Below are 23,497 nucleotides of genomic sequence, written 5' to 3'. Positions count from 1 at the left end.
CCGGCCACTCACGTTCATGTCCGCGACGGAGGGGAAGCACCGGCTGGTGGGCCGCTGCCTGATGGTGGCCACCCTGGACTCCAGCGCCACGCTCTCGGCAGCCCGGGATGGCTTGGAGGCTGGGACGATCTCCTCGGGTTTATCTGCAACGGAAACAGGACCGTCAGGATGGGCGTCAGTGACTGAGGCCCCAAAACACAATGGGGCAGGGGGCTGTTAGCAAAGTGCCCACGTGCCTTTTGCGTTTGAAGAAAGCTTTTCTCGTGCAAGTGGTACGGAGCACGCGTGCCTCAGCCACGAGCATGGACACGGACAGGACCCGGCCGCCCGCCCCGCATGTGGACGGGAGGGAGACCCTCCCAGCCGCAACGCAGCCCTCAAGGCCCTGGGGCTCGAGGGGCTTGCTTTGCTCACACTAGCGCTGCTCATTCCGGGAGGTGGGAGCTCAGTCAGCGTTGGGGATTTCTTTCTAAGAGCTCAGACCTGTGGCTCCTCTGGAAATGCAGTTGCTAGGGTCTCAGGACCCAGCACCCAAGGATGGAGGCGACTGGGCAGTGTGGGTGTAGGTAGGGGTGGGGCTCGGGAGCAGAGGCAGCCCCCCAACTCAGAAGCCAGTGGAAGTCTAGGCTTTGCTGTGTGTGTGGGGTCCCCTTCCCCCAGAAGGTGGACCTTCTCAGTGGCTTGTGAATAAGCAAGTTGAGGATCAGTTATTAGTGATGCTTACAGCTTAAGAAATTATTTGAAAATGTAAATTTAAATGTTTGTTTTTTTTGCGGGGGGGGCACCCGGCAACTGCACTCAGGCATCAGTGTCTGGAAGGGGACCCTGGTTTGCTGAGACGGGAGGTGCCCCTGGGGAGCGGGAAGCCAGTGTGAGGAGGGCCTGGTGGGACCCCGTGAAGCACTGCACTCTCCTTGCAGTCCCAGAGCGTTCTGTCCATGGCCTGAGGTCTTCTACGAGCTGAACCCCAGCCCCTTCTGGGGTCCTGTGATGCCCCACAAAACTCGTGCCGTCAGAAAGGCCCAGGCTTCTGGGGTCTTGGCAGACCCCAAGCTGCGAGGGCAGCATTGAGTCACAGGACTGGCACCCTGGTGCTCGGTTTAAGCTGCTGCAGCAGCTGCCTTTAGCAGGGGCCATCCAGGAGGAGCTCGGCCCCTGGAAAAGTTCCCCCAGACCCCCAACAAGAGGGGCCCGAGGGGGCCAGCCCACCACCAACAGGCAGGATGCTGGCTTCTCGGGACCACGTCCTGGACCAGGGCCAGGGTCCCACAGTGCCAGCGCACCTGGCCTGGAAAGGCAGAGGGGTTCAGGCGGCGGCAGCATGGGGGGGATCCCCCAGCAATCCTCCTTGCCCTGGGACCCACAGCTCTTCCAGCCTTTCCCCCATGGCTGTGTGGGACATAGTAAGTGTCCGCCCTTTGGGAGTCGGTCGGAAGCACCTGTGTCCGGTGGGGACCCCGCAGCCACGGTCACTGTGCTCTTGCCTGCCATGTTCCCGGGGCCAGGAACCCTCTTGCCTCGCGAGGCCCTGCGCCCACCCCCGTCCCAGCAGTGCGCCTCCTCCGTGAAGCTGGTGCCCTCGGGCCTGGGCCGGGGTTCTCTCCGGGTGGGGCTCTCACTGTTGCTGTGCTGGGCTCCCCCACCTCCTGCCCCTCCAGCTGTGGGACGCGGGGTCCTCGGGTGGCCCCCTTGACAGGTCTGTGATGACCGCAGGTCCCCCCGGCCCGTCCCCGGAATCCAGGCCCCTCACTGGCTGCCGGCCTTGTTTCTGCTGGGGTGTGGCTCTTTCTCCAGGGATGGCGGGGGCCAGGGCTGGCTCCTGCACAGGAACGTCCATCCACGGGTCTGGCCATCTTCTTGGGCCCAGCCTCAGCTTCAGCCCATGCAGCTCAGGCATGCTGCCCTTCCCCCGGGTGAGGGGATGCCCCCGTTAGGGCAAGGCCGAGTGGCTGCAGCCTGCAGGGCCTCCCGTGGGGGCCCAGTGAGGGGCTCCAGAGCAGGACGGAGTTCCTGATATACACAGCTGGGTCTTTGAGACCTCCTGTCCCTAGCGGGACCCCGCAAGTCCACGTCTGGGGTTTGCCCAGCTCACAGGGCTGGTCCACCCCACTGAGCAGGCTGGACCATGAGCCAGGATCCTCACAGGCCTGGACCGAGCTGGCAGACACTGTGGTCTTGGGGTCCCAGGCATGGCAGGCACTGCCAAAAGCCCTCAACGGTGGGTGTGTGCAGGGGAGGCAAAGGCGACCCTGCTGGGACTTTGGGGCGCCTTCATGCCGTTTCTCATCTTAACAAGAACCCGGTTGTAGGGGGACTGTCCCCGTCCTGCAGACTGAATAACCGAGGAGCGGACGCCTTTCGCGCTGCTAGAACTCCAGGACCGGGGGGGGGAGCTCGCCAAGCCCTGCCGAGGGAGGAAATCCGGGCTTGCCATTGGAACGGGCTGCCTCATCAGGCCGATCGAGAAGTCAGCATTGTGCTCACCACACCGCATCCGAATGGGTGGTTTGGGGGTGTATTTGGAGGTGTGTTCCTGGAGCCACGGTGACCCTGAAGTGGACAATCCCGGCCTTTGTGTAAACCTTTGCCCTCTGGTCTCCATGTCCCTTACGCATTCTTCGGAGCCGGGATACACGAGAGCATCTTGTTCTGCGGGGGTTGTGTTGGGGGCTGTTATTCTGTTTCTCAGTGAGGGTGGGTTAGTGTGGTTTCTTCAATTCAGATGCAGAGGGCAGCCCTGGGCCACGTGCCCCGGGGCGCGGGCCCCTTGGGGGCTCGTCTCAAGCCTGCACAGCCCCGTGGTGCAGGGCTTCTTCACTGGCACAAGAAGGCTTTTCAGGAACGCTGCGAGACTGGGTATTTGTTCCTGCTTCTAGGCTCACGGGATTATTCTGCTTCATTTACACAAGCCTGGGATTGGGTCTCTGTCGGTGCTGAGATTAGTGAGTCCAGCCCTGCGGCCTTACAGTGAAGCACTCCGAGGCCAGAGGCCACCCTGCCAACGAGGCTAAACTGTCAAGTCTTCAGAAACAATCTAGGAATGAGCTGATGCAAACACCCCGGAAGTGACCCCGTATTTTCATTTTCTAAGCAAACATATGGCATGGTGCCCACCGTCCACAGGCTGCACACTTCCTGGGTCGGGGGGTGGATGTCAAGCACTGGGGGGCAGGCCGCAGGCAGCCCCGTCTCTCTTGGGGACCAGAGCATGAGTGGGGTGCTCCTGCCTGACCCCGGAGCCCCCAGGCACGAGCACTGCCCCAAGCACAGGCCGAGTCGCCCGCGTGCCTGAGCTCCCCTGGTGGGGAAGTCCCAGGTCGTTCAGCAGACGTCACTGGCGTGGTCTGCAGGAGGGAGGCATGGAATCAAGGAGTGGAATGACACCCCCAAGTTGGGGCAAGGAGAGGAAGCCGACGCCAGGCTGACACCAGGCACCGGTGGCCCAGTCTCCCCGGGGGAAATGGGGCGCCCACCCACTGCAGACCACCCCCATATCCCTGGAGCCCCATCTGTCCGGGGCCATGTTCTGGGCTAGATCCAGCAGCCCGCTCCTCAGAACCATCAGGAGAGCGACCCCCGCTGCTCTGGAAACGCCTGGCATGGCTAAGATTCGGACTCTCAGATCCTACGGCGATTCGGGCGGTCGCTTCACAAAATGCGTCCTAATCTCAGGGACATCCAGGAAGCCTGTCCGTCCTGGTGACCTTGAACAGGGGGTCCTGCCGGCCCCCTGGGGTGTCTCAGGTGAGAGGGCACCCGTAGGGTCTCCTCCATGACATGGTTCCTGAGGAAGCTAAGCGCTGATGGCACCAGATGGCACAGACCAGCCACTCCCGGGGAAGCGGCAGCTGTCGGCCAGCTGCCCGTCTTTAATCTTCCCAGGGGAGGCCGTGCAGGAGTGCCGGGGGCGGGGCGCCCTGGCCCCCGCAGGTCCAGAGCAGCGGTGAAGCTGGTCCCTCCCCTCTGGCCCGGCTTCTGCTCGGAGCCGCCCCAGCCCAGTGTGGCCCTCGCGGTGGCCCTGGCTCCCCGCCAGCGGCCACGCGGACAACCTCTGGGAATGGAGCAGGTCCTCGGGAGATTCCTCGGGGACTAAGTGTGGCATCTAAGCTCAAACTCAGATTCACTCTCAACTCTCCGCTGTGCAAAGGGAGGTGGGCCCCCCAGGAGCCCTGCCTGTCCTGTGCGACTCTGCTCCGGCCCAGGCGGCCGCACCTCCGTACTTGTCCTCTTGCCGCAGTCCAGGGGCCACTGGGGGCCCTGGGCTGGGCAGGGCCAGGCCGCACGTGCCCCCGACGCTGGGCCAGCCCGAGTCTGAGCTGCTCCTCCTGGCGGCAGCCCTCTCCACCAGCCCGATGACGGCCATGGGGTTCCTGCGGCCCACGAGCAGGGCCTCTTCTGGAAGGCACAGTGGGCAGAAACAGCAGTTCACGCCAGCTGGCCTTGGCCTTGGACCGAAGCGGGTTCAGAGGGTAACTTTCTGTGCCCCAGGCATCCGCCCCAGTGTCAAGAGGGTGATCGAGCCTGGAAAGCCCACTGGGAATCTCTGAGCGGGGGGTTGGCGGGGTGGAGGCCCAGGACCGCTGCAGAGAGAGGCTGTCGGGGTCAGCCTGCCTCGGGAGACTGTGGGTAAGAGAGGTGCGTTCTGGTGCTCCCGGACCCGAGACCCCAGATGCGGTCCCCCCGGACTCCAAGGACCACCCCCCGACCCCCGCCATCCCGGCGGTTTGCGTTCTGCGTCGTGCCTTAGTGGCAGAGCCCGGGCCTGCGAGAGGGTCCCCTCCTTTCTCTGCACTGGTAACTCTCCAGCGACCAGGTGAGAAACACCCCGCCCGTGGGCACTGCTGGCGAGGGGCATGTCCGTGGGGGCCTGGCTGCTGGGGGCAGGAGGGGCTGCTCACAGAGCGGAGGCTGGGTCCTCTGCGCCACCGCCAGCCGGGGGCAGGGAGCATGTGGCCTGGCAGTGCCCCTCCCCTCCAGTTCAGGGCAGCCTTCCTGCCCGTGGAGAGTGGGCTTCTTGGACGTTAAGGGGCAGCGGTCCCTGCCCATGGCAAAGGGCAGTCAGCGATTCGCTTGCCAGGGGCCCTGCTAGCCTGCACCCGAACCACCAGCCCGCAGGAAGGCCTCCCAGCCCCGACCCAGGCAGGCCCCACTGGACGACGGGGGACACGTCGATGACGTGGACATGACTCGGGGAGACGCAGACACGCTGGGCGAGCACAGACGGGGAGAGGCGGGGCAGACGCCACACGAGACGGGACGTGTCCTGGGCTGGGCCTCCCCCTGGAGGACCCCGAGCAGGGAGGAGACAGTACGGGTCATGACACACTCTGGACATCGAGTGAGGGCCACGGGGTGGTGGGGGCTCGCCCCTTACCCTTCTTCTTCCGGACGGAGGCTTGCAAACAGAAAGGGCAAGTGTGAGTCCCAGGGCGGCAGGGGTCGGGGGAGCGACTCCCGGGGCCCAGGTCGGGCTCCCTCGCTGAAGGCCTGATGACCGCCCACTCCACCACGGGGGCCCGTGGTCCGAGGCAGATGCAGGCGGGTGAGGGGGCGTGGTCCACTCTCCTGGGACCTGGGGGCCTGCCCTGTCTGCGGAGGACAAGGGGGTCCCCTCTCACAGCTCCTGCCCCCGCCGCAGTGGGCGTCACACGCCGACAGCTCTCAGGAAGGACCCTCAGCCCTGGGCTGACGCAGCTGGAGCCCCCTCGAGAGGTGATCTGCCTGTGGGTCGTCCTGGGGGAGCCCTCGTGGCAAACGCCACCGGCTTTAGGGACGCTCATGTGGACAGTCACACCGCTGTCCCTCTCGGGGGCTGGGCCAGGCCTCGGGTGCAGGGGGTAGTTTCTGGAGAGTCTTGTTTGGACAGACAAGGTGTGGTCCAGAAGGAGCCAGTGGGAGGGGGCTCTGGCGGGGCTGGGAGGCCCCACGGCAGGGCTGCCGGTTTCTAGAAGACCTAGGCTGTTGACCCAGCTGCAGGTCTAGCCCCAGGATGCGGTGATGGGCAAGGGGCGCTCACGAGGGCTGGCCCAGGCCCTGGGAGACCATGACAGAGGAGCCGCAGATGGGGAGAGGCCACCGTGTCCTTCTTCTGGACGGAAGGGTCCAAGGGTCTCCCCCTTAAGGCTGGGCCCGGTCAGAGCCCCTGGAGAGTCCCAGACCAGCGAGGGTGCTCAGACCTCGCCCCCTTGACCGGCTGGGCCTGCGGGGGCGGGCTCTGCATCAGGGCTGGTTTTGTGCTCCTGGAAGCTGCCCTGTGCCAAGTCACAGATGCTACCCTTCTTCCCTGTCCGCCAAGCCCTCTCAGCCAAGACAGCCTTCAGCCCCTGGCCGCTCCTGCGTGGTCAGAGCAGCCTCCTCGGGGACGTGTCCCTGAGCCGTGCTCCCTGACCCGGGGGGGTCCCTGACCCTCCAGGATGGCAGCTCGCCAGCACTGGGTGCCACCCTCGTTATAAGCCATGCAGCTAGGCCAGGGGCCCACGTGGCTCTGCGCGCCCTCCCCAGGCCATGCCCTGGGGCCCAGCGGACACAGCCCTCTGTCCCTTCTGGTCCTCTAGAGAAGGCCCCAGCAAGCCCGGTGCCCTGGCCTGCAGCCCACCAGCCCACTGCTGTCTGTACCCGCCCCCGGGGCCACGCGCGAGAAGAAAGATCTCGCGGGCACCCTAGACCGCAGGGCTCTGCTTACCTTTATCCACTAGTGAGAGGCCCAAAAATTCAAAACAAAACAATGTTAGACGAAACAAGAGAGAGGAGGCCCAGTGGAGAAGCTCCCCCGAGCCCAGGAGGGACGCAGGGGGCCAGTGCAGGAGACCACACTCAGGGAGGCTTCCTGACGCCCTCCCGGTCTCTGGGGCCGGGAGAGGGGCGAGCGGGCAAGCGGGGGGACCATGCACAGGCTGGGGCTCTGCGAGGCCAGTCTGCGGGCACACTGGGCGCGGGGCCGGGCGGGCGGGAGCCGGCACTTACCGAGCTCCTCCAGCTCCGAGGTCATGGACTTGGAGCGCAGGGTGAGGGCCGTGGTCGGAGCTCGCTTTGGAGGCGGAGGAGCTGGGAGGGGGCGGGCGGGAGAGACGGAGTTGAGAGCCTGGCCCCGGGATGCTGCCCTCGCTCGTCCTTCCAGAAGGGTCAGGAGGGCCCTGACCTGCTGGGATGGCTCAGATGGGCCTTGCCCCGGGGCGGGGAGCTGGCGGTGGTCACAGGAAGTGCTGGAAGTTCTCACACGCGCCTCCAGCCTCCTAAGGGGGTGCATCTGGCCTGCTCCTGGCTGCCCTCTGCAGGCCTCACTCAGGCCCCGTGTCCCCCAGCTGTGACCGCTCTTGGGGAGGCTCTTGGACCTCTGCCTTCCCCGGGCCCAGGCCGTGAGCTGCTGCAGTGGCCGATGCAAGTGTTTGGAGCGGGAGCCCCAGGCCCCGTCTGTCTGCTGAGCACAGCCGGGCCTGAGGCCGGGGCGGCCCTTACCTCCTAAGTGCCCTTTCCCACTTGTTTCCTGCTCTCAGTGGGGGACTGGGAGCCCTGCGGAGGGCGAGCGATGGGGCGCCCTGCAGGTGCCTGAGCCCAGGACGCAGGGAGACAGGCCCCCGCCCTGGTCCCTGCGTCCCTCGGGCAGGCTGGGGGCCGGGGCGGGGGCGGGCACCTTTCTTCCGGGCGGTGTCATCCGGGTCCAGACTCCTGGTCACTGTGACCACCTTGAGGACCAGGTGGTTCCCTCCCTGGCGGATCATGGTCACGACCTGCCGGTGGCCAACCTTGACGACGTTCTCGTTGTTCACCTGCGGGGAGAGGAGGCAGGCGGTGAGCCCAGTGGAGGGGTCGCAGGCGGGCGGGCCCCGTGGGAGCGAGGGTGGTCCTCAGGGAAACCGGGAGGCTGAGGCCCGGGGGCCGGCCAGGGCTGCTTCCTGGGAGTGAACGTTCCCGCAGCTGCCGGGGGACAGGACTACCTCCTGGGCAGCATGAGCCTCAGAGACGTCCCCCGGGGCAGCCCCAGGAGCAGCTTCTGGGCCACCAGCTTCACACCGAAGCCCAGCACAGGCTCCCTGCCCGGTGGGCCTTCCATGGCATGGTTAGGAGGGAACGCGACACTCGGCTGCCTTGTCCCTCGCCCAGACACCCCCGTTCCCTCCGGGCACTCCTTCCTTCCTCCTCTCTGGTCCAGAGGCCAGAAAAGACGGAAAGCTTGGCTGGGGAGGTGCTAAGGCCGATGCGTCACTCTGTTACTTGGAGGGACAACCGCTCCCGGGACCCTGACCCTAGGGTCACCAGGATCACCTTGGCTGACACGCCGTCCATCAGAGCCCCTCGGCCGGGAGCTCTTGGTGCCGGTCACAGCCTGTTCATGCCCTCTGACCCCCATCCGTCCCTACTGGGATGGTGCTCGCGGCACGAAGGCACACAGGACCCCGGCGATGTCCTGTGGGCCGGTGGGGCCTGAGCCCCCGGCACTGGGCACCTCCCAGGGCTCAGCCGGGCTGCAGGCCCTTGTGCCCACCGCCCTCCACCTCTCCCGAGCCCACAACCCTCCACCTCTCCCGAGCCCACCACCCTCCACCTCTCCCGAGCCCACCACCCTCCACCTCTCCCGAGCCCACCACCCTCCACCTCTCCCGAGCCCACCACTCTCCACCTCTCCCGAGCCCACAACCCTCCACTTCTCCAGAGCCCACCACCGAGAGGAAGGCGGGCCTGTCTCAGAGCAGGGGGCCGAGCTGCCCCTGAGTTACCTCCCCTGATCACCAGGGCTCCACGGCTCCAGCCCGGCCCCCTCCCTCACGCCCCCGGCACCAACATGCCACCCAGATGGGCTCTGTCCCCTGCTATCCCCTCCCCCACAACTCCTGGTGTGAGCGCTGGGCATGGAGGGTGAAGCCTGTGACCACTCTGAGTATTGCCCAGGTGATTGAGGAATAAGAAGCACCCAACACCCCGCGTCCCCTGCGACTGCCTGGCCCTGTTTTGCTCTACTTCTCGGCCTGCTGTGGATTCCTTAAATGCGGTCAGTGTGGTGGAGCCACAGGCTCACCAGCATGGTGCGTCTTCGCAGATGCAACAGACACCCCAGGTGTCTTTATCGTCTGGGCCACCACGGAATCTGCAAAGACACACTGGATGGGCTTAACAGCAGAATGGATATGACAGAGAAAAGAGTGAACCTCAATATGGAAATAGAACTTATCCAATATGAAGAAAGAGGAGGTTTTCAAAAGTGAACACAGTGTTAAGCACTCGTGGGACAACATCAGAAGGTCTAAGATGATGAGAATTAGAGACCCAGAAGGGGAGAAAGTCAAGAGTCCTAGAAAAGGGAGAAAGAAAAAACGATGGCTGAAAAGTTCCCCGACTGGGTGAAGGACATTAATGTACAGATTCAAGAAGCCCAGTGATTCCCAAAAATGATAAATATAAAGAAAAGTCAGGTCTGGGCACGTTACAGTCAATTCGCTGAAAGCCAAAGGTAACATGAAATCTTATTAATGCGGGCAGAGGAGGACACGTTACTTACACAGGAACTGTGTGGACCTCACATCAGAAACTACAGAGACAAGAAGAGCCTGGAACGATGTTTTAAACCTGTAAAAAAGTAACTGTCAACCTGGAATTCTGTAACCACTTGAAAATACAAAGAATGGGGGCAAAATAAAGACCTTTGTAAATAAATGATGAGTTATTGCCGGAGAAGTTGCTGCCAGCAGGCTTGCACTACAAACAAAGCTAAAGGAAGTTCTCTAAGCTGGAGGAAAATGACAATGAATCTTTAGAAGGCGTGAAGATATCAGAAATGATACACACCTGGGCAAAATAGAAAGATTATTTTATCCTTATTAAACAGATACGACTGTTTTAGGCGGAAATGATACTGGTCTCTAGGGCTTCTAATGTGGGTAACTGTCCGTGGGACAGTTGCAGCAGGGCTGAGGCAGACACATCTATACGGTTGTCAAGTTTTATGCTTTATGTGAAGTGTGCACTATGAATTCTGAGTGGGTGGAAGAAGTTAAGGATGTACACTGCAATCCTGGAGCCACCACTGAAGAGAATGGAAAGAGACACAGCTAAAAGCAGATAAAAAGGAGTTTTAAAAGTAGTCAAATAATCCAAAATCCAAAATAAAGCGGAAAAGGGAGAAAAGAGGAGAGCTGAAGAGCAGCACAAGGCAAGCTGAACGGCATCAGAAGTCAATGCAGTGAGACTCCAGGTAAAAAGCAGGCATTGTTTAAAAAAACACACACACCATGGAAAAGAAGGGCCCAAATATGCTGTCGGCGCACTCAACACAGATTGAAAGGAAATAAATGGGAAAAAATTCCCATAGATGGAGTGGCTATGTTACTATCTCACAAAGTAGACTTCATCCACTTTGAAAAGTGTTTTGGCAATTCCTCAAAGTTAAACATAGAGCTTACGATACGATCCAGAAACTCCAGGCCTTGTATATGCCCAAGAGGACTGAAAACACAATCACACAAGTTCCTGTACACAAAAGTTCATAACAGCATTATTCACAGCAGCCCAACGGGCTGGAGGAATGAGCCCCTCGGTGGGCAAGAGAGCCCTCTCTGGAGTGACACAGCTTCCCAAATTAGGCTGGCAGTGATGGCTGCGCAACTCTGAATATGCTAGAATCCACTGGGCTGTGTAACTCAAGAGGCTGAAATTTTATGGTACGTAATTTATAGATCAACAAAGCTGGGACAAAAACAGACTTAAGGAAAAAAGCATTTCCAGAAATAAAGAGGGATAGTTCATAATGATACAAGAGGTCATTCACACGGAAGACGTAACAGGCATAAGCGTGTACGCACCTAGTCACAGAGCCTCAGTACAATGAAGCCCGATTTGACAGAATTGAAGAACAGGCAGCTCTTCAAACACAGTAGGAAACTTTAATACCCTTTTCTCAAATTGATGAAACAGACAAAAACATTTAAGAAGACTGCCCCCTCCCCGCCCAGATAGAGGACCTTGGGAGGTATTTTCTTGGCCCAGGTTTTCCGGACTTTGCTGATGTGCCCTGGTGTGTTCATCGCTCGTACTGGGTACTCACGAATCCCTTTCCATCAAGAACTTGCACCCCTCCATTCTAGAACGGTTCCTTCCATTATTTCCCGAACATTTCTTTCATTTTCTCTTTGAGGTACCTTTATTTAGCACACGCTGGACTTTCTAAATTATCTTTCCAACTTTCCACATCTTTCTCTTTCTGGAAGACTCTTTTTCAATTTATTTTTCAATCTATCAAAATGTTCATATCTGCTATAATATTTTTTAATTTCAAGAGCTCTTTTGTTCTCTGTTACTTTATAAAAGAGCATTTTGTTCTTAAAAGATGCAATATCTTTTATCTCACTGATCATATTAATAATGTCTTTTCATGATCTGACTCTCCCTGCATGATCTGTTTCCTCTTTCTCTTCCCTTCACAGTATATTTGTTTTGGGCTTTGTCTTTCGTATTAATTGCCTCTCACACTTCACCAGTGTGTAGTGGACCCTGACAGGAAGCGCATATTTAAGGGAACACCCCCGGTCCCCCCGCCCCCGCCAAAGGCCTGACTTCTATCCTGGCCAGTTACTCTGTGAATACTGACAAACTGATTCTAACTTTACATGGAAAGGCAAAAGACCCAAAATAGCCACTGCAGCACTGAAGAAACACAAAGTCAGGCGCCTGACATTGTCTGACTTCAAGTCTTATTATAAAACTTTACCAATCACGTATTGGTCAAAGAACAAACAGATCCACGGAGTAGAATAGCGAGCCCAGAAGTAGACCCACACAAACACAGTAACTGATCTTTGACAAAGGCACAAAGGCAATTCAGTGGACAAAAGATCATCTTTTCAACAATGGTGCTGGAACAATGGGATACCCACGTGCAAAAAAAGAAAAAAAAAATCTAGACACAGACCTCACCTTACACCTTTCACAAAAATTAACCTCAAATGTGTCACAGACCTCAATGTAAAACACAAAAATTATAAAACTTCTGGAAAATAATGTAAAAGAAAATCTAGGTGACCCTGAACTTAGCAATGACTTCTTAGATAAGACACCAAAAGCACTCTCCATGAAAGGAAGAATTGATGAACAAGACCTCATTAAAATGGAAAACCGCAGAATACACTGTGAAGAGAAGGAGAAGGCAACCACAAACGGGGAGGAAATGTTTCCAGAACACACGTCAGATAAAGGACCGGCGTCCAAAATGCACAGAGAACTCTTAAAGGACCCAAATAAAAACCAAGCAAAATATCCGGACATCTCCCCAAAGAAGATACACAGGTGATCAATATCATATGTCACTGCCTAGTCGCTCAGTCGTGTCCGACTCCTTGCAACCCCATGGACTGCAGCCCGCCAGGCTCCTCAGCCCATGGGATTCTCCAGGCAAGAACACTGGAGTGGGCTGCCATTTCCTTCTCCAGTCGTATGTCATTAGGGAAATGCAAATGGAAACAACCATGAGATACCAGTATACACCTACTTGAATGGCCAAAGTCCAAGACACTCACACCACCAAACACTGTCAAGGATGTGAAGCAACAGGAACTCTCCTTGCTGGGGTAAGTGCTAAAAGGCACAGCCATTTGGTAGACAGTCTGGTGGTGATTTAGAAGACCAAACATACCATTACCGTCTGACCCAGCAGTCAGGCTCCTTGGTGACCATTCACCCAAATAAGCTGAAATTCCTGCCCACACAAGACCCTAGATGTGGACATTCACAGCAGCTTTATTCACAGACGCCAAAACTTACACACCACCAAGAAGGCTTTCAGTAGGTGAGCAGATAAATAAACTGCTACCTCCCGACAATGGACTGTTTCACAGCGATAAAAAGAAACGGGCTCTCAAGCCCCGAGAGACCCGGAGGAACCTTCAGTGCACCCGCTAAGTGAAGGAAGCCAGTCTGTAAAGGCTACATGCTGTATGATGCCAACTACATCACATGCTGGAAACAGCAAAACTATGAAGACCACGAAAAGATCAGGGGTTGCCAGTGCTCGGGAGGAGGGAGGGATAAACAGGTGGAGCGCAGGGGAGTTTTAGAGCCATGACACAGTTACTCTGTGCAGGACTGCAATGGTGGCATCTGTCCAAGTCCAGAGAGGGAGAGGGGGAAGAGGGAACCCTAATGTAAACTTCAGTTAATAATAATGTGTCAATATTGTATCAATGTTGGTTCATCAACTGTAACAAACTGTACCACGTTGGAGCAAGATGGTAAAAACAGAAATGGGTAGGTAAGGAGGAGTGAGAGGGGATGAGGGAACTCTGCACTTTTGGCTCTGTTTCTCCCTATAAACTCAAAACCTGCTTAAAATAAAAGTAGAGTCACAGATGAGAAAACAAACATGCCTGCCAGGGGGTGAAGCGGGGACGGGTACATTGGCAGATGTGATTGACAAGTGCCCACTACTACACTGGAGTGGGTTGCCATGCCCTCCTCCAGGGGATCTTCCCACCCCGTGGATCGAACCCAGGTCTCCCGCATTGCAGGTGGATTCTTTACTGTCTGAGCCACCAGGGAAGCCCATGTGTTTGATAGATCTCTAATAAGGACCTGCTGTACAGCACAGGGAACTCTACTCAATACTCCGTAATAGCCTATGCAGGAAAAGAATCTTAGAAAGCGTGGATACATGTGTATGTGTGACTGACTCATTTGGCTGTACATCTGGAACTAATACAACATTGTAAATCAACTATACTCCAATAATTTTTTTTTAATTGCTCAGAGAAACAGCCTATTAATTAAAAGGAAGCTCATTTCTACATTTTCTATTATGGAATGTTGTCCTATGAGTGACCAAGAGCAGAGAGACTGTTCTTCCGTATCACCAAGGCCTCATCAGCCAGTGGCAGCATCATCAGGTGGGCGGTTCCAGCGCCTCCAAGCCGCCCCCCAACCCTCACGGGTCCTCCTGGCGCAAGCCCCAGCCTCCTCTCACCCTGCCTGAGAGCAGTCTGGGCAGCTCTGTGTGAAAAGACAGAGTCTCGCACTAAAAGCACAGCCACAATACTACTATCGCAGCTAAAAGGTAGCCCTCATCCCATGGGTCAGGAAGTATCCCATCACGGCTGGAGGGCTTCCCAGCTGTCTCGCAAGTGTCCCCAAGACGACAGCCGCTTCACCGGGACCAGGAGCCAGACCCTGCGTTGGGTGGCGTGACTGCGAAGTCTTTCTCACTCTGCAGCCTCCCCGGTTCCTCTTTTATTCCCTCCCGGTCCGTTTGCTGAAGCAAGGGAGCCGTCACCCCTCTTGGTTTTGTTGACTGTGTGCCTCTGTCTTCCGTTTGCCTGTGCTTTGCAGGCTGGAGGCTGGGACCCGCTTCAGGCCTGCTTTGTGTCAGGCGGACGTCACAGGTGGGGCTGTGTGCCCCCATCGGAGCCCCCGAGTGTCGGCTCGAGGCTTTCTGGGATGTTAAAGCTTATGGATGGGTTTGCGCACAGTCAGCCTGATCCCCACCCTGTTAGTTGATCAGTAACATTTCTAGCAGCCGCCGACACTGCCTGGATCATTTACTGCCCGGGGGCTGTAAAATGCTGATATTCTACTTAGGGTGTTCCTTCTCCATTTATCATTTGGAATAATCTGTAAAGAGAAACTTCCCCTTCTCAACTGTTTGACTGCCCCGAGGGGCAGTTTCTTTAAGAAGGGCAAGATGCATGCCTCATTCTTCCTTTCTATTTGCCAGTTTCCAGAGTAATGAACGTGCTCCTTCAAGTGACCCATTCTCGAATGTAAACTGGTACACCCTCTGTGGAGACCAGGATGAAGAGTCCTTAAAAAACTAAAAATGATCATGTGGTCCTGCAGTCTCGCTCCAGGGGATATACCTGGAGAAAACCATAATCCAAAGAGACACATTCACCCTGTGCTCACTGCAGCATTCACAGTAGCCAGGACATGGAAGCAGCCTGCGTGTCCTCTGACAGAGGGATGGGTGAAGAAGATGTGGCACATATACACAACGGAGTATTGTTCAGCCATAAAAGAATGAAATAATGCCATCTGCAACCACACGGATGGACCTAGAGACTGTCACACTCGGTGAATTATGTAGGTCAGACAGAGACCAACACCAGTGAGAGTACTCACACGTGCGATCTAATTAAAAAATGGAACAAACGAACTTACCATCTACAAAAACAGAAGCAGACACACAGACGTCGAAAGCAAACTCACGGTTACCAAAGGGGAACGTGGGGCTGGGGGGTAAGCAGAAGCTTGCGATAAACACACACACGCACACGCACACACACACACTACTATACGTAAGACAGATATCCAACAAGGACCTACGGTCTAGCACCGAGAACTCTCCTCACTATTCGGTGACAATCAACATGGGAAAAGAGACTAAAGAAGAACGGATGCATGTGTCTGCATAACTGAACCCCTGAAACTAACACAGCACTGCAGACCAACAATACTCCAGTCGAAATTTAAAAAGAAAGCAACCCATTCTTTAAAAGTGTCATGATGAATTCAGGGATGTTTAAAAAAACCCTATTTAATACATCTGAATCCGTTGCAATTACTATGTTTTGTGTTTAAACACACTTGATTTTATAATGGTTTTAGACTTAGAGAAAAATTGTGATCATACAGCAGGGAATCCCTCACCCCGACCCCATGTCCCCTGTTACAAACATGTTACATAAAGATGGTACCTTTGTCACAATCAGTTGACCAATACAGATACACTGTTACTTATTAAAGCCCACATTTAATTCAGATTTCCTTAATTGTTACCCAGGGTCCCTTTCCTGCTCCAGGGTCCCACTCAGGGCAACACGGGGCGTTTAGGCTCCTCTGGGCTGTGACGAAGATCATGGCATCCAGTCCCACCACTTCATGGGAAATAGATGGGGAAACAGTGGAAACAGTGTCAGGCTTTATTTTTCTGGGCTCCAAAATCACTACAGATGGTGATTGCAGCCATAAAATTAAAAGACGCTTACTCCTTGGAAGGAAAGTTATGACCGACCTAGACAGCATATTCAAAAGCAGAGACAATACTTTGCCAACAAAGGTCCGTCTAGTCAAGGCTATGGTTTTTCCTGTGGTCATGTATGGATGTGAGAGTTGGACTGTGAAGAAGGCTGAGCGCCGAAGAATTGATGCTTTTGAACTGTGGTGTTGGAGAAGACTCTTGAGAGTCCCTTGGACTGCAAGGAGATCCAAGCAGTCCATTCTGAAGGAGATCAGCCCTGGGATTTCTTTGGAGGGAATGATGCTGAAGCTGGAACTCCAGTACTTTGGCCACCTCATGCGAAGAGTTGACTCATTGGAAAACACCCTGATGCTGGGAGGGATTGGGGGCAGGAGGAGAAGGGGATGACAGAGGATGAGATGGCTGGATGGCATCACCGACTCGATGGACGTGAGTCTCAGTGAACTCCGGGAGTTGGTGATGGACAGGGAGGCCTGGCGTGCTGCGATTCATGGGATCGCAAAGAGTCGGACACGACTGTGCGACTGATCTGATATGATCTGGGCTGTGACAGCTCAGACCTGCCTTGCTTTTGCTGAGCTGGACGGTTTTGAGTAGCCGCCAGGAGTTTGTGGGGTTTCTCCCCAGCGAGGAGGGCGGCGGGTCTGGGGAGGAAGTGCCCCTCCTCCACCCCCCAGGGCACCTGCCTGCTGCGGGCACCACTGCCCTGCGCACCTGGACGAGGGGAGATCACCAGGCTGTCCTCTCTTCAGCGCACACTGCCCTCTTTGGAAGGAGGTCACTGGGCACAGCCACCCCCAAAGGGTGGGCCCTGAAGCCCTGGCTCTTTGAGGGCCAGACCATCCACACACTTGAGGGACGCTTCTGCCAGGAACTTGTCGCTTCTGCTTAGGTAGTCCTCGGGTGTTTACTTCCGTCATCAAGACCCTGCAGTGCTCAGATCGCCCCCGCTCGGGCCATCGGGAGCTGTGTATCCCCGAGGCCTCTGGTTTCCCACATCCCCGCCTTTCTGGCCCCGCAGGAAGCTCTGGGCTTCTCTCCTCTCAGGCGCCTCTGTCCCGCCTGAGCTCGGGAGGAGCGTCTAGGTCACTCCTGCGCCGGATCCGTGTGACCCTAAGCATCGTCAGCACTGCCCCTACTTGCTGATGAGACATGCGTTCAAGGCTCTGTGTAAGATTATAGATCATTTCAGCTGAGCTTTAGTGTAGCAGGATTTTCCTTCTTTGATTTTATGTTTGTATCTCTTTATCTTTGCTAAAAAAATCTGGGTTCTTAATGACTGAAGCTCCAATACTTTGGCCATCTGATGCGAAGAACTGACTCATTGGAAAAGACCCTGATGCTGGGAAAGATTGAGGGTGGGAGAAGGGGACGACAGAGGATGAGATGGTTGGATGGCATCACAACTCGATGGACATGAGTTTGAGCAAGCTCCGGGAGATCGTGAAGGGCAGGGAAGCCTGGCGTGCTGCAGTCCATGGGGTCACAGAGAGTCGGACACGACTTAGCGACTGAACAACACAAGGAAATGACTTATTTTCTTGCCCTCTTATCTATGTACCTGTCTGTCTGTCCATCCATCCCTCTGTCTATCCATCCATCCATCTGTCCATCTGTCTAGCTACCTGGCATTTATCTATTGCCCATCATCTCTATCATTAGACAGTTTCAGGGGAACATCATCAGTATCGTTACTAACAATAAAGTTACTGAAAAAACTGAGATTTCTTTCCATTGTGCAGTGGCATCCAAACTGATACTTGAAATAATTTTCCCCGTTAATGCCATTAGTTTCATTTGTGGTTATGTTCATTTATATTACTTTGGTTTTCAAAATGTCGACTTAATTGTGAAGTATTCACCCAATTTCATAATCAAATCTACAGCAATTTGACCTCAGAAAAGTCTTTTCTCTTCCTGTGCTCTACCCCGAGGAAACACTAAATTAAAAAACATTCTTGTATAATACTTTAAGAGAATACTACCCTGTAAAATAAATGTGGTTCTTTTCTTTTTTAACCAGCACACGCAAAAAAAAAAAAAACCCACAACACTTGTGTGTGAGGACTGTCCTTCTGTTAAAAAGAAAAAGCACACACCTGTGTGAGCCTATCTACGTGCGTCCCCACACGCGTGTGTACGAGAGCGTGTGTGCACACGTGTGTACATGTGCGTGTACACCTGTGTGTCCACTCCCTACCTTCTGGTCACCCGTCTCTCGCGCTCTCTCCTGCACATGACCAAACGCCCCCAGAGGCACTGCCGGGCCGTGTGCAGCACCTGGGTCCCCTGGGGCGGGGTGGGGGGCACCCAGGGTCCAGCCAGATGCAGGAACCGGCAAGGACCAGGGATGCCAGGCCGTGTGCAGTGATGCTTGGCTCCCCGACGGCCCCCAGGGTCCTCGCTGGTTCCTCCATCTGGCTGGACCCTGGGTGCCCCCGCCCCCGTCTCCAGGGGACCCAGGTGCTGCTGGGCCTCGGCCTGCGGGGCCCCGAGGGGCATGTCTGTCTCAGTGTGCTCTCCAGCCGCGGCCCAGGATGCTACACTCTGGGTCTCTGAGTCCCCGTGCCCCCAGGCTCCCAAACCACGCTGCTGTGGGCTTTTCGCCCCCGCAGCCTCAGCATTTATGCTGCCTGCTGACCCCCGCCCCGGGAGAAGGCAGCGCAGATGCGGCTCTCCGCTGGGCCTCGCCAGTCAGGTCCCCGAAAGCCCTGCTGTGGCAAAGACGCACGTGGGACACGACTCAGAAGGCGCCGGCGGGCAGATCCCCAACTGAGTGGGGCTGCTGCCCGCCCCTTGGGAGACACTGCAGGCCATGTTCTGCGGGTCTTGGTGGCGGGTGCGAGCCCATGCAGGAGTTGGGGCGTGATCATGTCCTCACTTGTCTCCAACCACAGTTTATTCAAACCCCAGTCTTGTCCCCTCCTGATTAGGAGGTGATCCCTCTAGAACCGGGCCCCTCCCCCAGCTCCAGGCAGGGCCTCGCTTGGGCTCAGACGCAGCCTGGCCAGACTCCCACTGTGCTCCTTCAAGGATGCCCTAAGCTCCCCTTGGCCTTGGGGAGCGCGTCTATTCCCTCAGCTGTACCCTGGTCGGCCCAGGAGACAGGAGGGAGAGGGGCAGCGTCCCTCGTCCAGGGTGACTCTGCATTACCCCTCCTGGGATTCCCTCCTGGGACCACTCTGGGAGACGAGAGGGTGCCCTGGCCCCCCAGGGCCCCTCTCAGCAGCCGGGGTTGCCATGGTCCAGCGACTTCTGCTGGGGGTCTGCTCCAGCCCTGCAGTCCTGTCCCCACCCCCTGTAAAGATGCTGCAGGCGAGACCCTGGGCTGGGAGCAGGCGGCTTCCTTGTCCTGGCGAGCCTGAGGGCTCAGCGTCCAGCACCAGCTTAAAGCCGGTGGCTTCCTCCCCACCCTGGCTGAGCATTGAGGCGTGTGGTGGGGCCGCGGACGTGTGTCCGTGTCCACTCGTGCTGGCGTGCGGTTGTGTGCGCCCATGGAGGGAGTGTCCCCCGCTTGGCCTCACAGCTCCCTGTGCAGCAGGGGGCGGGGCCTGCACACCAGCAGGTGAAGGACAACTCCAGGTCCTCAATTGAGAGAATGCTGAGTGGGCACCAGCGGGGTGTCCCTGTGCTGAGGACCTGTGCGGTTACACCACTGAGCCCCGTGGGCAGTAGGCCAGCAGCCCCAGCCTCGCCCCTCGCACGGCCTGGCCTCAGGGCCACGCCGGGTCTGACTCTGCCCACCACGGCCACAAAGAGCTGACCAGCCCAGCTCTCCATGCAGCGCCTCTCTGGTCCTGTGTGGATGACATCATGGGGAGTGTGTCTGATAAGCTGGAAGCAGCAGGCACTTCCGATGCCTTATCCGCAAATGCAAGTGGGGAGGTGAACCCTATAAAAGTGCTCTGAGATGCCCTGGAGGCTCTGTGGTCGGGTAGGCGGTAGGACTCCACTGCATGGGCTGAAGTGAATGCGCACGCACATGCAGGAGGCCTGGCAGCCCTTTTGGAGTCTGGAGGCAGCACGTGCCACGTTGGAGCACATGTTCCCCACCCGCCTACAAAGCCCTCTGTGAGGCTGTGGCTGAGTGGGGCCCAGGGTGAGAGCGTGGATGGTCCGCAGCAGGTCCCAGGCTGCAGGCAGGCCACTTGGCCACCATTCAGGGCCCAGTGACACCGAGTGTCCAAGCAAAGGGGATGCCCTGAGGAGTGTCTGGCGGGCACAGAGCTTGGGGACCCTGGAGCTGCCTGATGCCCCACCCTGCATGTGATTTCTTTTGAGAAACACCTGTTGGCTCGTGGGCCTCACGGGCCTGAGGCCCCAGTGGTGCTGCTGCTTGCCGAGACTCACGTGGTCGGGGGGAGGGACCACTTCCATTGGACTCCGTGGTTCATCCTGAACCAGCCCCAAACAGAGCAGACGGGCTAACGCCAAAGGCGGCGGCCTGGCCCGAGGCCAGGGCAGCACCCAGCCCAGGTAAGCAGCTCAGGGCGGGCTGGGAGGAGGCCGTTTCTCCCTGTTCCCCCTCTTCCTGTCCAGAGCATCGGTCACACTGCGACAGCAGCGAGAGAAAGCGGCCTTGGGAGAAATGAAGTGGCTGGGGGTGACGGTGAAGGCACACGGGGCCCCCGGGAAGGACAGAAGGCTCTGCTTTTGTCCCTTCGGATGGAGCCCCCACCTGTCTCCGCGGCCTGAGGACAGCCGGCTGAAGGGCGTCTCCCCTTGACCCCCGCGCTCCGGCTCTTGGGCTGAAGGGTCCCCGTCCCTGTCTGACTCCAGGGGGTTAGGGAACAGGCATCTGTGCCCTCGGTGGGGTTGGGGGGGGGGTTGGTGTGTGCTGGCCCGGGGCGCAAGGAGGAGGAATCTCTGTTTCCTCATGGGACAAAGACAGGTTGATACCCCAGGGGCGGGAAGCCACCTGGGCTCCTGAATTTGAGGACCTCCCCTCACAGGGTGGGGGTGGGGAGAGGGCGGGGCTGGGTCCCTCCCCTCCTGTCAAGCAGGAGGGAACCTCCACTTCCAGAACAACCTCAGTGGGGGCCTGAGCCATCTTACCCTGTGTGTCCCACCTCCTTGCCCCGGCCCCCTTCTGTCCCTCCAGGGGCACCTTCCCCGTGTGCCCCTCCCTGCAGTCCTGCTCGCCCCCCCGCCCCGCCCCCTTGATGTGCCAACAGCCTGGTCTCCTCGGCTGCAGGCCAGATGCCCCAGGGCCTCAGCTGCCCCAGGGGAGGGACGCTGCTCTGGCCCCTCCTCCATCTGGGCTCCCCCACCCTCCCAGGACCCCTCGCCTTAAGCTTCCCAAAGAGTGCCCAATCGAGACTCTGGTGACCGCCCCAGCAGCCACTGGGGACGGGCAGGGGCTGACCCAGGCCCGCTCCTCTGGGGGAGAGCCCCTCCCCCTCCCCGGCCTGGAACACCCCTGAGGGCCCAGGGGAGGGTGTGGGCTCAGGTGGGCCTGACTCAGGCTGGGGAATCCTAACGTGGCTGACTTATGTGTTGTGTTTAAAAGAATCATTTTGCCCTTAACGCAGAAGGGCAGTTGCTACAAAAGGCCCTCCAGGCACGTCGCCCACAGCACCGACACGCGTAATTACGGTTGACTTGGGCTTGAAAGAAGGGGCGCTGCTGGTGGAGCCCCTCTGGGGGCACTGATCATAGCAGGGGCCTCTGTGCCAGCCTCATGGCCTCCTGCAGCCCCGCCGCCTGTGACTCAGACAAGAGGTCCCTGAAGAGGGAATCTGGAGGCACCCGGCGAGCCAGCGGGCTGGGCCGGGCCCACCCGTTCTGCCGAGCCAGCTCCTGGGCCAGCGGCCACTCCTCTGCTGGCTCACGGGGTGGTGGCTGCACCACGCTGTCCCCAGGGCCGGGCCAGGCGCACGAGGGCACCGGACTCCCGGATGGAACCTCAGGGACACACTGGAGACCCAGGCTCTGTCACTGCAACCTCCCGGCGTAACCAGAGCGGGTTAAGTTCACGCACGTGTTTCCAGGTTCGCGGCTACAGAGACACGTTGAGGACCCAGCACACCTGTCCTTCCGCCTCTGTCTCAGCCATCGCCTGGTCTCAGGTAAAAGCCCATGGAACACGGCCGGACTGCATGCTGAAAGGAAGGAGCTTGGTGGGGACGCAGGATCCGGTAGTGGAGACCAGGATGGAGCTTGCTCCAAAACGCACAGAATATCCGTACAGCCCAGGAACCCCTCTTCTGGGCATGTGCCCCAGAGCAGGGACTTGAACAGACACCCGTGTGCCAACGTTCGTGGCGTCGTGACTCCCAACAGCTAAATCATGTAAAATGCCCAAGTGTCCATGGATGGATGAAGGGAGAAAGGGTGGTCCCTCCATACAAGGGAATGTCACTCAGCCCTAAAAGGAGGAAACTCTGACACCTGCTGCAACGTGGACGAACCTCAAGGACCTTATGCTCGTGGAAAGAAGCCAGGCGCCAGAAGACAGCCACTGGGTGACCTGCTCACAGAAGGATGGACATTCACCGGGCGGGGGGCGGGGGGCAGGGGGCAGGGGCGGGGCTGAGGAGGGGGGAGGCCAGCGTCTAGTGGGGGCGGGGCTTCAGTGGGGGGGCGCGGGATGCAGCGGCAGGGGCGGGGCTGAGGAGCGGGAGGCCAGCGTCTACTGGGGGCGGGGCTTCAGTCTTCGGAGATGGAGCGTTGCGGAGGATGGACGGGGTGATAGGTGCACAACCGTGCGAATGACTGCACCTAAGGCCACTCAACCGGGCTCTTAAAAGTGATGAAGACGTTAAGTTTCACGTTACGTGTATTTGCCACAGTTAAAAAAAACAAACAGCAATCCCACTGCTGGGCATACACACTGAGGAAACCAGAAGGGAAAGAGACACGTGTACCCCCCAATGTTCATCGCAGCACTGTTTATAATAGCCAAGACATGGAAGCAACCTAGATGTCCATCAGCAGATGAATGGATAAGAAAGCTGTGGTACATATACACAGTGGAGTATTACTCAGCCATTAAAAAGAATACATTTGAATCAGTTCTAATGAGGTGGATGAAACTGGAGCCTATTATACAGAGTGAAGTAAGCCAGAAGGAAAAACATAAATACAGTATACTAACGCATATATATGGAATTTAGAAAGATGGTAACAATAACCCGGTGTACGAGACAGCAAAAGAGACACTGATGTATAGAACAGTCTTATGGACTCTGTGGGAGAGGGAGAGGGTGGGAAGATTTGGGAGAATGGCAATTAAACATGTAAAATATCATGTAGGAAACGAGTTGCCAGTCCAGGTTCGTGCACGATGCTGGATGCTTGGGGCTGGTGCACTGGGACGGCCCAGAGGGATGGTATGGGGAGGGAGGAGGGAGGAGGGTTCAGGATGGGGAACACATGTATAGCTGTGGCGGATTCATTTTGATATTTGGCAAAACTAATACAATTATGTAAAGTTTAAAAATAAAATAAAATTAGAAAAAAAAAAACATATATATATATATACATATAGGTGTTTATTTTTAAAGGGAAAGGCATGATCTGAGGTCCGGGAACCAGGTCCCGGCT

At 57.2% G+C, this 23,497-nt stretch overlaps 1 protein-coding gene across 2 annotated transcripts in view; it reads right to left on the bottom strand.

Annotated features, from left to right (window-relative positions):
* SHANK2 (SH3 and multiple ankyrin repeat domains 2) overlaps nt 1-23,497 on the bottom strand; it is a 510,411-nt gene that overhangs the window by 17,811 nt on the left and 469,103 nt on the right. For both annotated transcript variants that reach the window (XM_027532522.1, XM_027532523.1), the window contains 4 exons: nt 7,631-7,766; nt 6,964-7,044; nt 5,375-5,395; nt 13-143 (listed from right to left, as the gene is read on the bottom strand). In XM_027532522.1, coding sequence (XP_027388323.1) covers nt 13-143; nt 5,375-5,395; nt 6,964-7,044; nt 7,631-7,766 — 369 coding nt within the window. The remainder of the gene's footprint in view (nt 1-12; nt 144-5,374; nt 5,396-6,963; nt 7,045-7,630; nt 7,767-23,497) is intronic.

The sequence above is a fragment of the Bos indicus x Bos taurus genome, chromosome 29, assembly GCF_003369695.1.
Source record: "Bos indicus x Bos taurus breed Angus x Brahman F1 hybrid chromosome 29, Bos_hybrid_MaternalHap_v2.0, whole genome shotgun sequence".
NCBI classification, from domain to species: domain Eukaryota; kingdom Metazoa; phylum Chordata; class Mammalia; order Artiodactyla; family Bovidae; genus Bos; species Bos indicus x Bos taurus.
This window is presented reverse-complemented; position numbering and strand designations above follow the sequence as displayed.